At 39.0% G+C, this 15,400-nt stretch overlaps 1 protein-coding gene across 7 annotated transcripts in view; it reads left to right on the forward strand.

The window, feature by feature from the left end:
- LOC6501769 (calcium-dependent secretion activator) overlaps window positions 1-15,400 on the forward strand; it is a 338,872-nt gene that overhangs the window by 106,036 nt on the left and 217,436 nt on the right. For 6 of the 7 annotated variants that reach the window (XM_001967162.4, XM_014903838.3, XM_014903839.3 and 3 more), the window contains exons 5-11: window positions 7,502-7,677; window positions 7,734-7,965; window positions 8,021-8,271; window positions 8,352-8,366; window positions 14,779-15,009; window positions 15,068-15,212; window positions 15,263-15,369. In XM_001967162.4, the coding sequence (XP_001967198.3) occupies window positions 7,502-7,677; window positions 7,734-7,965; window positions 8,021-8,271; window positions 8,352-8,366; window positions 14,779-15,009; window positions 15,068-15,212; window positions 15,263-15,369 (1,157 nt within the window). The remainder of the gene's footprint in view (window positions 1-7,501; window positions 7,678-7,733; window positions 7,966-8,020; window positions 8,272-8,351; window positions 8,367-14,778; window positions 15,010-15,067; window positions 15,213-15,262; window positions 15,370-15,400) is intronic. The other variant, XM_014903840.3, reaches the window with a different exon arrangement.

Here is a 15,400-nt window from a genome sequence, read left to right on the forward strand (position 1 = left end):
CAAGCTTTCGACAGAGTATGGCTACAAGGTTTAATGCACAAAATAACAGAAATGCTCCCAACCAACACTCATAAACTTCTGAAGTCATACCTTTACAACAGGAAATTCTCAGTAAGATGTAATGCTTCCATGTCCGATAATTACATCATCAGTGCCGGAGTTCCTCAAGGCAGCGTGTTAGGACCAACACTCTACCTTATCTACACGGCGGACATCCCAACGAGCATGCAACTCACCACATTCACTTTTACTGATGACACAGCGATCCTAAGCCGATCGAGATGCCCCAAGCAAGCAGCGGCGCAAGTTGCTAAACACCTGGTGGCAGAGGAGAAATGGCTATTCGACTGGCGAATCAAAGTTAACGAACAAAAATGCAAACACGTAACGTTCACACTTAACAGGCAAGACTGCACCCCACTTATTCTAAACAACATAGTGGTTCCGGTAGCAAATTAAGTGACATATCTTGGCGTACACCTCGATAGACGTCTTACTTGGCGCAGCCACATTGAAGCCAAAAGAACTCATTTAAAGCTCAAAGCCAGCAACCTCCACTGGCTTATCAATAGCCGCTCGCCCCTTAGCCTGGACTATAAGGTACTCCTATACAACACAGTTCTGAAACCAATCTGGATGTACGGCTCTCAGTTGTGGGGGAATGCCAGTAACAGCAGTGTGGACATAATGCAAAGAACACAGTCAAAAATTCTCAGAACCATCACCGGGGCACCGTGGTACGTACGGAATGCAAACATTCACAGGGACATTGACATACCACTCGTCAGAGAAGAGATAACACAAATTACAACAAAGTACTACAACGGGCTATCAGTACATCAAAATCATCTCGCGAGAGCCCTCACGCAAATTTCTAGCAGTTCCCGCCTACACCGCAACGACCTTCCAATTATTAATTATTAGGACCTAATTAATTACTAGGCGCTAATTATTAGGACCATGTAGTCTCTATTCAGTTAAATTAAACTATTAGTGAAAGTATTATTTTAATATTTCCAACCTTATTGTTAGACTCATAAAGAGAAGATCCAATACATAAAATCAAGCTTATAAAAACAAAAAAAAAAAAATCTGGTTTTGGTCAGAAGTCTCCCCGCATGGCAAATAAGATTTGCTGTTTCCGTAAGGCTCATTGATATATATACAAACTCATAATAGATTCATTGATATATTTGATTGGACCAATATTTTGGCATGGACCGATAAAAAGGTCACCTTAGGATAATTTTACCATATTTGTATACCCCTGCAGTAGGTATTGTAATGTTGGTCAAAAGTGTGCAACGCAGTGAAGGAGACATCTCCGACCCCATAAAGTATATATATTTTTGGTCAGGATCTGCCCTTGAGTCGATATAAGCATGTCTGTTTCCAAGCAAACTTTTCTCTTAGTTTTGACGACTTTGCACACATCCTTTATTTGCTTGCAGGCATTATATAAGTCGGAACGCCCGGGATCGGGCGACTATACACTATAGCTGCCATATGTATATCTGATTGATCGGAAATGTCATAACTTTGGTATATTTTAAGATAGTGGGTCGAGACCTTCCACACATGTTAAATTTTGCCAAAATATCTTATCTACAAACTTTCTTCTCCGACACTATAAAGTATATATATTCTTGATCAGGATCACCTCCTGAGTCGATATGTGCATATGCGTCTGTCTTTTTCTTCGCAAACTAGTCTCTCAGTTTTAAAGCTATCGAGTAAGGATAGCTTTAAGGTGTGTAATACTATAAGAGTATTACACACCCTTCTTTCCTTTGCAGGCAGTATATAAGTCGGAACGGCCGGGATCAGTCGACTATATCCTATAGCTGCCATATAACTGATTGATCGGAAATGCCATAACTTGGTTGTTTTTCAAGTTAGAAGGATGGGAGTTTCAATGGGTTCCCTCTTTGGGAAAAATAATTCGATATGCCAAATTTCATAAGGATCGGCCAACTATATACGATCCGCTATATATCTAATAATATAAGATGCGTGGCGTCACCTAGTGGACTGCGACTCAACTGCAAGGGTATATAAACTTCGGCTCCGCCCGAAGTTAGCTTTCCTTTCTTGTTATTATTTTTTTTTCACTTATTGACTATTACAATTTTTATTGGTCATACTTCTATTTTATTCACTACTCTTTATTGATTCAAATGATCGATGCGGTTCTCCAAAAAAGACTGAAGTTCAATCATCAATAATCAAACCTTAAATTTAAAGATTTATCCCTAAACATTATTATGAATGATGACTCAAGAGAGTCGAAAAATAGGAAAATGTAATTTGTCAATTAAGTTTGAAAACTGAATTTGGCCGGAAAATGCTGTTTACATTATTGGACTTCAGGGATCGCTTAGGGGAACATTATGTTTACCTTAGCGGACATTTCGAATCGCTTCGATTTTTACAAGAATCGTTTGATGCGATCTGTGTGAAAGTGATCTGGGTGGAAATAATTTGGAGGCGTAGTCAAAAGAAAGAGCTTACGACAGATTTATTTCGGGTCTGTCAGAGTTATTTAGAAATTTTCTCTTGGCTGAAAGTTTTTTTTAAATTGGGTAATAGTCCTTGAATAATCTGCCATATAACTCCCCCCTTTCTAAATTGAATCACCCCGCTTTATTGGAACTGATGAGTATTTAATGTTCGTTTATTTACTATATGTTTGCTTAGAACTAATGAAAAATAACAAAAGCGTTGCTAGCTGCGGATGAGGCTGTCGATGAGGCGCAGAAAATGTTGTGTTTCTAGAAATGGCCTCCAGCGATATCGATACTCTCGTGAGATATCGAGCTCGATTATGCTATGGTAGCACTTAGGGTTGACACAGTACCCCCCTCCTAGAGTTCCAGTTAGGAAAGATACTTTGCTAAGAATCTGACTCGTCGTCCTAATCTTGATAACTGCTCGGGTGGCTGGGCAGTTGGCACCGTCGTTTTCTCTTGAGTCGGAGGAGATTCGTTTTGGAAGATGTATGCCGGTTTAAGTTTGTCGATAGACACCTTGTTTTCTTTTGTATGTCCTTTGAGCGTAAAGTACTTGTCGTGCTTTGCTAGCACTTCGAACGGACCCTCGTAGTTTGCTTCCAGAGGTGTTTTGACTCGATCCACTCTGACGAAGACGTGGGTACAATGGTTTAAATCCGGGTGCACAAATTCCTGCGGTGTATGATGGTGCACTGGCTTAGTGGTTGGTAGCTGAGATATGGTTTTTTGAAGAGCCTCGGCGAACTCAGACTCGGTATGTTTTTGTGTGTTTGGTGTAAAAAATCCGCCAGGGACACGTAGAGCGGTGCCATAAACCATTTCAGCTGGGCTCAGCCCGATGTCGCTTTTAACTGTTGTACGTAGGCCTAGGAGGATTAAGTGCAGGGAACTGCTCCAGTTAATAGGATCGGCGCATTTTAAGGCAGCTTTTAATGTTCTGTGCCAGCGTTCGATTATCCCGTTGGCTTGTGGGTGGTACGCCGTCGTGCCCAGGTGCTTAAAACCGCAAATTTTGGTGAGCTCTTGGAATAGTGTGGAATCAAATTGTCGGCCTAAATCCGTTGTGATGTCAAGAAGTACAGAGCGAACCAGCCCGAAATCAGTGCGTTGGCCACAGATTGTGCTGTGATGTCGACTAAGGGGATTGCTGCGGGCCATCTTGAGAAGCTATCGATACACGTGAGGCAGTATCGGTATCCGTTCGATGATGGCAGTGGGCCAACGATGTCGATGTTGATGTGTTCGAAACGCGCGTCGCTGGCGGCATATTCTCCCAGTGGCGATTTGGTGTGTCGTTGGATTTTGGCTTTTTGACTTGGGATGCAAGAGCGTACGATTTTAGCCACATCCTTCGCCATGTGGGGCCAAACATAGTGTTTGCCGACCAATTTATTCGTCGCCTTAACTCCTGAATGGCTCAGCGAATGCACGGCTTGAACCACGGTTTGGCGTAGGCATCTGGGCACGAACGGGCGTATCTGGTTATTGGCGACGTGGCAGTACAATTGCTTGTTTGAGCCTGAAAGGGAAAATTTCGTTAGTGAGATGGTATTTTCTGGATCAGAATTGATTGTAGTTCGTCGTCGTTTTCCTGTTCCAGTGCCATCTCGTCGAAGTCGATCTGTTTCATGGCTTCGATGCGTGAGAGAAGATCAGCCACGTTGTTTTCATCTCCTGTGATGTGCCGGATATCGGTACTAAATTGGCTGATGAAATCCAGATGCTTTCTCGCTGTTTTGATTGAAAGCGTACATCAGCGGCTTGTGGTCGGTGAAAATTATAAAGTTTCTGCTCTCCAATGCGAACTTGAAGTTCAAAATGGCCTGATAGATGGCAGTCAGTTCTCTATCGTAGGTGCTGTACTTCTTTTGCGTCGGTGTAAATTTCTTGGAGAACCACTGGGTTGCGGCACCCATGACGTCATTGGAGGCATCGGGGGTTAGTGTTAATTGAGAGTTAGGTGCCATGTAATTCAGCAACGTAGCGTTTGCAAGTTCGTTCTTGCAGGCGTCGAATGCGTGGTCAGCTTCTGTAGACCAGAGTTTTGGGGTTTTGTCGTTCTTTTTATTGCCTTGGATTAGCGTCTGGAGCATGTGTTGGTTATCAGCAGCACGTGGGATAAAAACGTTTAGCTAAAAGCGGTTTATTAAAGTGGCGGATGGCTTCCACTTTGGCTTCGGATTGTTTCAAACCGTGCTGGCTGATGTCATGTCCCAGGAACGTGAGTTGTGATTTACCAAATTGGCATTTTTCGAAGTTCACGGTGAGATGTGCCTTTCGAAGGCGGTCAAGGGTCGTACGGAGGTGCGTCTCGTGCTGCTCCTCGGATTCTGAAGCGATCAGAATGTCGTCGATGTATACGAAAACAAAGTCGAGACCCTGCATTACGTTGTTTATGTCCGTGGGCCGTTGGTCGAGATGAAGTGCGTTACTTTGGACTCTGCTGGCAGCCGGTTCGAGTTCATCGTTGCGAGGTCGCGGTATTCGTGAAGCAACCTAGCGTATTGGTTGCTCGTGTCGTAGGATAAACGTGGCACGTGACATATTGATTCGTGGAGCGTAGCTCGATCGATGAGTTTGCGTCGTTTCATATCGACGAGTAAGTCGAAATGTTGAAGGAAATCGGCTCCAATGATAGCGCAGTTGACGTCAGCTAATACGAAGGTCCAAACGAAGTTTCGTCCCTCCATAGGTTTGAATCTTCGTACTATTGGCGGCGAAAAGAAGCTTTGGAGTGAGCATAGTTTTAGCAATTCTGCAGGGTGGCATCACTGAAATGTCGGCGCCGGTGTCGATGAGAAATTGAGTTTTGGAGTAATTGTCGTTGATGGCGAAACGGGCAATTGTGTTGTGGTCTTCTTCAAATTTGTCCGCCGAATCCGAAGACTGTTTTAGTTTTTTGGTTCGGATGAAAACGAGCACGGTTGGCGACATTTCTTGGCGGCGTTGCCAAATTTGCTGTGGTACCAACACAAGCCTGAAGTCGGGACGCTGTTGCGATCCGTTAATGTGGATGAACTTTTCTTGCGGTAACGGTTTTTGAACAGCGCATTGATTTGTTGCTCGATGCGGTCTAGACGTTCGTCGAAAACGGTGCGTATATGATGAAAATCGCCGCCTTCCATGACTTTGTCTGTAAACTTAGCTAAATCTGCTAGGCAGGTGTCCGATGCTTGCAAGATCGCTTGCAGTTGTGTTGGTAGGCGCTGCAGCCACAGTGCTTTTAAGAAAGTTTCGTCAACTTTGTTTGCGGCGAGTGCGTTTAACTCGTTGAGCAGTTGTGTGGGGCGCTTGTCCCCAAGGTCAGTCTCCGAAATCAACTTCTAGATTTTCTTCTGCACGCTTTCGCAGAAGCGTTCCAAAATGCACGACTTTAAGTTTTCGTACTTGCCTGTGCCTGGTTGGTTGACGATGGCGTCGGCAATTCAGGACAGTACCGTTGCTTCGATTGACGCCAGGATCGTGTTGAATTTCGTGTCGTCTGCAGTTATTCCTGCCTGAACGAATTGGGCTTCGATTTGCGACAGCCATAATTCTGGGTGGTCGGTCCAAAAGGCCGGAATTTTAACCGCTACGCGGTTAATAACTGCGTCGGAACCGCGAGTAACGGTATCGTGAAAGACGTCGGCGTCGTCTTGTGTGGTGTCGTTGTTTGCCATTGTAAGCACCGGTGCTCGCGTCTATATAGTGATCACGTCGGGGTCACCAATTTAATGTTCGTTTATTTTTTTTTTATATATTTGCTTAAAACTAATGAAAAACAACAAAAGCGATGCTAGCTGCGGATGAGGCTGTCGATGTCGTGAGGCGCAGAAAATGTTGTGTTTCTAGAGATGGCCTCCAGCGATATCGATACCCTCGTGAGATATCGAGCTGCAGTGGACATATCGGACAATTTTTCTCAGGTCCGGCCCTTGGGGTGTCGGCTGAGCAGGCTGAATATTATTCGCCACAAGCACATCACTAATATACAGTGGCGAGCAAAATTGAGTGATAACACAGATAAATTCGAGGAGAATTACAGTAAAAACGAAAAAACCCGCATAAACTCAATTTTGCACGTTTCTAGATGCTTTAATTATTAAAATAATATTAATATTTTGTCCAAAGATCTTTATTTGAGATAACTTGCTGTACACGGTCAGGCATGCTCTCTACCAAATTTTCAATAATATCTTTGGGAATACGTCTCCATTCAGCTTCAACACGCTCCCAAAGGTTGCCCATGTTTGATGGAGCTGATTCGCAATGTCCGAGCCGTCTTTTCACGATTGACCAAAGATTTTACTGATTTTTTCCTGAAGAATATTTTTTATATGCAATTATGTACACCTATATAGCATATTTTCGTCACTAAAATTGATATCAGATTTTTTGGGTTTCGCTTGCAGGTTCGTCACCGGTACTTAACCTCGTCAAGAGGTTTTTTATACCCTTGCATGGGTATTATAATTTTGGTCAAAAGTGTGCAACGCAGTGAAGGAGACATCTCCGACCATATAAACTATATATATTCATGATCAGGATCACCTCCTGAGTCGATATAAGCATGTCCGTCTGTCTGTTTCTTCGCAAACTTGTCTCACAGTTTTAAAGCTATCGAGTTGAAACTTTGCACACATCCTTCTTTTGTTTGCAGACATATAATAAAAGTATATAAGTCAGAACGGCTGCCATATAACTGATTGATCGGAAATGCCATAACTTTGGTGTTTTTTTAGTTACAGGGTTAGGATTTTTCACACATGGTATATTTGGCCGTATGTACAAAATTCGTATGTACAAAATTTCATAAGGATCGGCCGACTATATCCTATAGCTGTCATAGAACGATCGGAATTGGCATTACTTTGGTGTCTTTTGAGCTTTTCGGATCCGCCCGAAGTTACCTTTCCTTCGATCATTCCAAAAATTCAAAAAGTTCAGGGTGAACAATCTTATTCGAAAAATATGTTAGAAATAATGTGATTGTTTTTTACTATGTCTCTTAGGCATTCCTAAAGGGTGAAACGCAAATAATGGCAGATGAGGCATTCCAAAATGCAGTACAAAGCTATCATGATGTGTTCTTAAAATCGGAACGGGTTTCAAAAATGGTCCAATCTGGAGCTTCATCCCAGCATGATTTTCGAGAAGTTTTTCGCAATAATATTGAAAAACGAGTCAGGTATTAAAAAACATGCATAATTTTAAAAAATTTATAAAATTTAAAGATTTTTTAAGGTCTTTACCAGAGATTGATGGTCTGAGTAAAGAAACTGTTTTAACTTCTTGGATGGCAAAATTCGACATCATATTGAAAGGCAGCGGAGAAGAGGACTCAAAACGGCCCTCACGTATGCAGCAATCATTGAACAGCGAACTAATTCTTTCCAAAGAGCAATTATTTGACATGTTTCAACAGATATTGTCAGTAAAAAAATTTGAACATCAAATTCTTTACAACGCTTTAATGGTAATTGTATAAAATGAATGTGTTGAAGTGTTATTATTTATTATTTTTTTTTTAGTTGGACTCTGCTGATGAGCAAGCAGCAGCAATTAGACGGGAATTGGATGGCAGAATGCAACGTGTTGGAGAAATGGAAAAAAATAGAAAACTTATGCCAAAATTTGTACTTAAGGAGATGGAGTCCTTATATATAGAAGAATTAAAATCTTCGATTAATCTTTTAATGGCAAACCTTGAATCGCTTCCTGTATCAAAGGGAAATATGGATAGCAAATATGGCCTTCAAAAACTAAAACGTTATAATCACAGGTTAATTTATATGTGCAAGTTGACTATGCATTTTTTAAATTTTATTTCTCTCTCCTTTTTGCTCGCGTGTTGGTTTATAGTACGCCGTCATTTTTGTAAGTTGACTTAAATTTCTATATCAATTAAACGGAATTAAATTTTTGTTAATACGAAAAAACGGAAGTTACCAACTACGCTAATTGGCGAAAATTTTACAATCAATGACATTGTGTTTTTAATTTTAAGACGTTATAATATAATAAGTGATATAGAAATCTATTAATTAAGTTTGCTTAAAATAGTTGATGATGACATTTCAGTAGTTTTGCATTTAAAAAAAAAATGCCTAAAAGAAAATTTTTAGTCACGAAAATTACACAGGCTAACAGCAAAAAATATCCACGCATAATTTCATCTGCTCCATATCCTTAGAGGTCCCCTGAAATAAAGTCCAGAACCAATATGGGTTCCATCACCCACAGTATCCGCGGTACACATAAGAGGAGAAATTTATCGAAGTTCTCATCCAAAGTTGAAATCTCCGATTTTCTGCATTTAATTTTTGTGCTTCTATGATTTTCCTCAAAATATTATCCTATGGAAGAATTTTGTTTTTTATTGAAATAAGTAGATCATACCATTTTTTAATTTTAGATTTAGGGAAAGTCTAAATAATTTGAGTGAATTAATTATAGTCAGTTAAACAATTTTTTAATTAAAAAGGAGTTTTTAATCTCATATTTTCAAAAAGTCATGGCCATGAAAATTGAAGATTTCAACTTTGGATGAATATTCCAAAGATATGGTAACTGCTAGATGAAATTTCAAAAATTATTTCTACAAAAAACAATTTTATTCAACGTAATTAGACGACCTAATAATTCAATAAATGGTAAAATTTGATCAAATTATGTTGCTAGGTGTACCGCGGAAACTGTGGGTGATGGAACCTACGATTGTTTTGGACTTTGGTTCAAGGGAGCCTAAAGGTAATGGAGCAGTTGAAATTACTAGAGAAAAAGAAAATTGGAAATTCTTGGCCTGTGTTATTATTATCCCAGTTTGCCAAAACCTTGTAAAAGATTTAGAAAATCTGAGCTCGGCCAAAAACAAACGTGTAACGAGTTTTAAGTTCAATCCGAACACAATAAAAAAACAAAAAAGGAAAGCTAACTTTCGGGCGGAGCCGAAGTTGATATACCCTTGCAGTTCAGTCGCAGTCCGCTAGGTGGCGCCACGCATCTTATATTATTAGATATATAGCGGATCGTATATAGTCGGCCGATCCTTATGAAATTTGGCATATTGAATTATTTTGCCCAAAGAGTAATCTGTACCAAGTCCCATCTTTCTAATTTAAAAAAAAGCAAAGTTATGCCAATTCCGAACGTTCTATGACAGCTATAGGATATAGTCGGCCGATCCTTATGAAATTTTGTACATAAGATATTTTGGTCAAATATAACATGTGTGGAAAGTCCCAACCCTCTAACTTAAAAAAACACCAAAGTTATGGCATTTCCGATCAATCAGTTATATGGCAGCTATAGGATATAGTCGACCGATCCCGACCGTTCCGACTTATGTACTGCCTGCAACAGAAAGAAGGGTGTGTGCAAAGTTTCAGCTCGATAGCTCTAAAACTGAGAGACTAGTTTGCGTAGAATCCGACAGACAGACGGACAGACAGACATGCATATGTCGACTCAGGGTGTGATCCTAATCAAGAATATATATACTTTATAGGGTCGGAGATGTCTCCTTCATTGCGTTGCACACTTTTGACCAAAATTATAATACCCTCTGCAATGGTATAAAAATCTCATCATTGGTCGTTAAATTTTTATCGGACTCTTATGATATCTGAAAGGAAGCGATTTTAATATCCGTAACACACTTTTAATATTAAAATTGATTTTACAAAAAATTAAGTTTATTTTAATGTTTGAAAATTTATTATTAATATTAACTGTCACACTATTAATATAAACAAGAAAGGCAAGCTAACTTCGGGCAGAGACGAAGTTGATATATCCTTGCTGTTAAAGTTGTGCCATTTCCGATCGTTCAGGTATATGGCGGTTATAGTCGGCCGACCCTTATGAAATTTAGAATAATTTAGCATAGCAATCAGATAAGATTGCCAAAAATAGAATCCGAAAAAACAACAAAGTTATGCCAATTCTGATAATTCAGTTATATGGCAGCTATAGGATATAGTCGGGTGATCCTTATGAAATCTGGCAAATCTCCGGATTACTTTGCTCAAAATGGAATCTGTACCAAGTCCCATCTTTATACCCTTGCAGAGGGTATTATAATTTTAGTCAAAAGTGTGCAACGCAGTGAAGGAGATATATCCGACATTATAAAGTATATATATTCTTAATCAGGATCACCTCCAGGTCAGGTCTGTCTGTCTGTCTGTTTCTTCGCAAACTAGTCTCTCAGTTTTAAAGCTATCGAGTTCAAACTTTGCACACATTCTTGATTTGTTTGGAGGCAATATATAAGTCGGTATAAGTATATCCTATAGCTTTCATATAATTGATTGATCGGAAATTCCATAACTTCGTTGTTTTCCAAGTTAGAAGGACTGGAGTTTGGGGCAAAATAATTCGATATGTCAAATTTCATAAGGATCGGCTGACTATATACGATCCGCTATACATACATATATCTAATAATATAAGATGCGTGTCGCCACCTAGCGGACTGCGACTCAACTGTAAGGGTATATAAACATCGGCTCCGCCCGAAGTTAGCTTTCCTTTCTTGTTCCAACTTTAAAATCACAAGCTATGCCAATTCCGATCGTTCTAGGACAGCTATAGGATAAGAGTCCCCCGACCCTTATGAAATTTTATACATAAGACATTTTTTCCAAATATAACGTGTGTGAAGTGTACCAACCCTCTAATTTAAAAAACTCCTTAAAAAAAACTTTAACTTCAAAAAGGATATAGTCAACCGATCCCGTCCATTCCGACTTAGATACTGCCTGCAAACAAAAGAAGGATGTGTGCAAAGTTTCAACTCGATAGCTTTAAAACTGAGAAACTAGTTTGCGTGGAAACAGACAGACGGACAGATGAGAATCTGTAGTAACTAATTTTACAACCAATTATTTCATGTTTATTTAAGAGAATATCCTTGATGTTCTTTAAATTTAATAGTTGCCTTGTAAATTTTTCGAAACGGAAGGATATTTTCACGGCACGCAAGAGTTGAAATACATACTCAGTCGTGGTGCGTATTAAGTAATAAAGACGGTGAAACAGTAGACCACGTGAGCTCTGGGATATTAAAGTCACCCAAATCGAAAGCGGGCAATTGTTGCCGTGGGAGGTTTTGACGAATGTGGTATATAAAAACAGATAACGTATAAAGATTGACCGGACAAAATGATTTTACTACAAAGAAATTCTTTGTCGCCAAACTCTTGTAATTTTACCTTCAGATTTGACCTTCAGCGGCTTATTTGGAGTCTACTGAAAATAACACACCTCCTCCCCTTCGCATTGTTCTATCACATCTAAAAGTGATCTACTCACTTGAAAAAATTTCGGAAATTAAGATCTCCAGCTTTAACCAAGATTCTATACTGTGAGATGCAAAAAAAGATCTATCAGAATACAGTATTCTGCGTAACCCTATAGTATTCTGATAGGTTAGTGTTAGGGAAGAAATTAGTTTATGCAGCTTAGGAAGATGAGGTGGAAGGTTGGTCAATCGCTCTAACATGTGTGAGTTTCACTTCCATCGGCTTGTTAACTTTTTTCTTTACCGTACTTGGCTGATTTTCTGTGACAAATATGTTCTCTGGTCAAAAACTGACGGAACAAATCGTTTTGGCACCTAGTGTTAAAACGACGCCAGAAACAATCTCAGCAATATCAGAGGAAAGAATGACCGACTGACCGGAGCAGCGGAAAGAATGACCGACGGATCGCCAGAAGGGCCCCCGATTGGAATCACCGATACGTAATCATACCGAAACCATAACCAAACCCCCACCACCGACTATACAAGGGGTTGCTATATATATTTCTGCCCTAGGCCATACTAAGTGTTGCCTGGCGCCATCTAACGGTTTCATTGGGAAGTATATGAAGCAGAAAACGACGCCGATGTTGGGATAGATCCGAGAAAGTTTAAGAGAAGAGTAGGAGTGAGATATCACGAGGAAGAGTGTTGCACAGGTAAGGCGTTTAGTATAAACCCAGCAGTACCAATCACCCACGAATCACCCCGGATTCACCCGTGCGTACCCTGGATCCTGAATCCCTGAATCCGCCCGGAAATCTAGAACAAGCGGCCTGGAATTTTGTACTGAAATTTTTGAAAATGTCCTCTCGGCCCGGAATTCGATTTTCAGGCATGAATCAGCCCAGAATCCGCCCTGATTTCGAATCAGGAATCAGGAGTGACAATTGTCTCGAAATCACCCCTGATTTCATTATTAATATTGAAAACTATATTTAATAATTACTCACCCTGGGATTCGAACCTTAGTGCTTTTGTATACTGGACCGACAAGCAAGCCTTTGGGACAGACTATAATATTTGATACCTCTATAAATTTACATGTTTAAAACAATCTCAATTATTAAGAATTCCCATTTAAAAAAATATTAAATATAACAGTTTATTTTGAGACTGCGATATTAAAAAAAAATTAAAGTAAACAAAAATCAACTAATATAATAATAATAAAGATTTTTCTGCTCGGAATCGAACCCACGACCTTACGATTAACAGGCAGATACCTTAAGGGGTTAGGTAGGTCTGGCGGCAAAAAAAAAATCGTTTTTTTTTTTATTTTTTTATAAAATTCTCCAGAATCTTGAGAATATTCTCCCAAATTTTCAAGTCGATTGGAATAAAAGTTTCGGAGATACAGTCCTGAAAAGGTGGACGCTCGAGGTCAGCTATAGGTAGAGCGCAAACTTTAAACGCGTTTTTCTTAAAACTGTGTTTTTGAAATCGGTTGTCAAGATTTCTCGGAAACTACTCAACCGATTTTGATAAAATTTTGCACAGACCTTCGAGATACGATTATCTAGAACTTGAACGAACGATTTTTATTTTCGTTGATTACAACTATTTAAAAAAAAAATGTTCGAAAAATTTCACAAAAGTTTGAATTTTTTGCAAAAAGGTGTCCCAAAAATCAAATTTTTGCTTGATTTTGTTTTCCTTCGATCAGTTTCTAGTTTTAGGTCTGTACTAAATATTTGGTTTTTTCATTTTAGATGATTCTGTTAGGAATTGTGCTGTCAACGCGAAAGCACCTTTTTTGCCAGGAGTCATGGCAAATGACGTCTCAATGGCTAACTGTAAAATATTTTTTTCTCAAAATTTCAGAAATTCATCTTTAAATATGTATATTTAATAATCCTAAAAGTTCCAATAAAATATTTCATTCTTTATATAAAAAAAAAATTTTTGAAAATAGGCCATTTTTTGGCCTCCCAGACCCACCTAACCCCTTAAGCATTGAACCATGGGGTTAAAGTTTTCCACGCAAACTATTTAGAATAACAAGAAAATATTAATGATTAATAACTAATATCGAATATACGTAATTTCGAACTCTACCAGCAGCAGAGGGCCGGCAGAATTACCTCGCCTATTTTGTTTTGACGTTCGAAGGGCAAACCTTATTAAATTGTTTTTCGAGCGAAATTTGACATTACGGCCGGAAAAGCCGGTGACAGGAATTTCAGTACTGCTGGGAAGAATTTAAGATTGTTAGTAGATCAAAGTGACAAGATGTGGTAGAGACCATTGTAGTCCGAACATAATACCCTGAAAGGATCATGTTGGGCATATGTCAAACTACAATGGTTAACTACTAGGAAAATTTAAATTTAAACGTTCTAAGGTGAGGACTAGATCGATAGAATGACATGAGTTTACATTTCGATCCATTAAGCTATAGGTTATTTGCTGAGCACCAATTTTGAAATTTATTGGAGATATTATTGAACTATAAAGGTGTTGCAAATGTGGATTGATAAGTTTTTCAAAAAGCTTTGGAATTGCTGACAACTTAGAAACGCCTCTATAATTTGCAGCTTCGGATTTTTTTCCTTTTTTATACAGCGGAATAAAGTAAGATTCCTTTCACATAAGAGAAAAGATCGAAGTCTGCATCGATAGAATAAACAGTTTAAGGAGCGGTTTGCACAGAGCCTCGGTTCAGTTCTTGAAAACACAGCCTTGTACTCCATCGAGGAGAAGATCCGATAACACACCACTTTGATAGTTTATATACAAAATTCTTGCATTTTCTCTAAGTGTACAAACAGGCGGGCTGAAGGACAATGCTAGATAAACTCGGCTGTTAACGTTTATCATATATTTTTTGCCTTTATGGGGTCAACATAAAATACATTTGCACGAATACAATTTATTCTTTCACTTTTCGGATATTTGGATATAAAAATTTAAACAAACATTTAAAAATATATCTAAATGATCAACTTGTAACTTATTATTTCGGTTTTGATGTTTTATTGCAAGGAAATTGATATTGCGATCTCATGGTTCCTTGTCCAAACTTGAGGGTGACTCAGAGGATGGTTCCAACCAATTGACGAAACTTGATGTTGTGCTGACGTTTCAATTAGAAGTAATTGTAATGGAAGTTAAAGGTCTTAAATCATTAGCTCCCAACCGAATCGTCTATTGTACCATGGAGGTTGAAAATGGCGAAAAGCTGCAGACTGATCAAGCAGAGGCATCCAAACCGATGTAAGTTTAATGTATATGGAATATAAAGCATTGAATATTTTATTTCTGTTTGTTGTAGGTGGGATACACAAGGGGATTTTACTACTACTCATCCTCTACCTGTCGTCAAAATCAAACTGTATACGGAAAATCCGGGAATGTTAGCTTTGGAGGATAAGGAATTAGGAAAAGTGACCCTTAAACCTACACCACTTTCATCAAAAGTTAGTTTCTTTTAATTAATTTTATGCCATTTTAACAATTTATTTTGCAGTCACCTGAATGGCATCGTATGATTATTCCCAAAAATTTACCTGACCAAGATTTACGAATTAAGATAGCATGCAGGCTTGATAAACCACTTAATATGAAACATTGCGGGTAAAAGTATGATAAAAACATTTATAGCCAT

This window comes from Drosophila ananassae, assembly GCF_017639315.1.
Source record: "Drosophila ananassae strain 14024-0371.13 chromosome 4 unlocalized genomic scaffold, ASM1763931v2 tig00000061, whole genome shotgun sequence".
NCBI classification, from domain to species: domain Eukaryota; kingdom Metazoa; phylum Arthropoda; class Insecta; order Diptera; family Drosophilidae; genus Drosophila; species Drosophila ananassae.